Source organism: Myotis brandtii, unplaced genomic scaffold, assembly GCF_000412655.1.
Source record: "Myotis brandtii unplaced genomic scaffold, ASM41265v1 scaffold403, whole genome shotgun sequence".
Taxonomy (NCBI): Eukaryota; Metazoa; Chordata; class Mammalia; order Chiroptera; family Vespertilionidae; genus Myotis; species Myotis brandtii.
The window spans coordinates 155,233-155,462 of NW_005365474.1; the positions used below are offsets into that span (position 1 = coordinate 155,233).

General features: G+C 72.2%; 1 protein-coding gene across 1 annotated transcript in view; it reads left to right on the top strand.

Moving 5' to 3' along the window:
* Positions 1-2: 2 nt before the first annotated feature.
* The window catches only part of SFSWAP (splicing factor, suppressor of white-apricot family), a gene marked incomplete at its 5' end in the record, with an annotated part of 28,425 nt that continues 28,197 nt past the window's right edge, over positions 3-230 (top strand). Inside the window, one exon of the mRNA XM_014545348.1 lies at positions 3-82. Within this exon, the coding sequence (XP_014400834.1) occupies positions 3-82 (80 nt within the window). The remainder of the gene's footprint in view (positions 83-230) is intronic.

Consider the following 230-nt stretch of genomic DNA (forward strand, 5'->3'; position numbering starts at 1 on the left):
GGGACGACGAGCGGGCCCTGGCCCTGGAGCAGGGGCAGCACCTCATCCCCTGGATGGGGGACCGCAAGATCCTCATCGACAGGTCGGTGCCTCCCCGCCCGTCGCTCCGTCCTCGCCGCGCCCGGGTGATGTCGTCTGATGTTGACTTGGGGGCCGGGCCGGATCGGGGTGTCCTGTCCCCCCAGCCCCCGGGGTCGGGAGGAGGAGGAGGAGGAGGGGGACAGTGACAC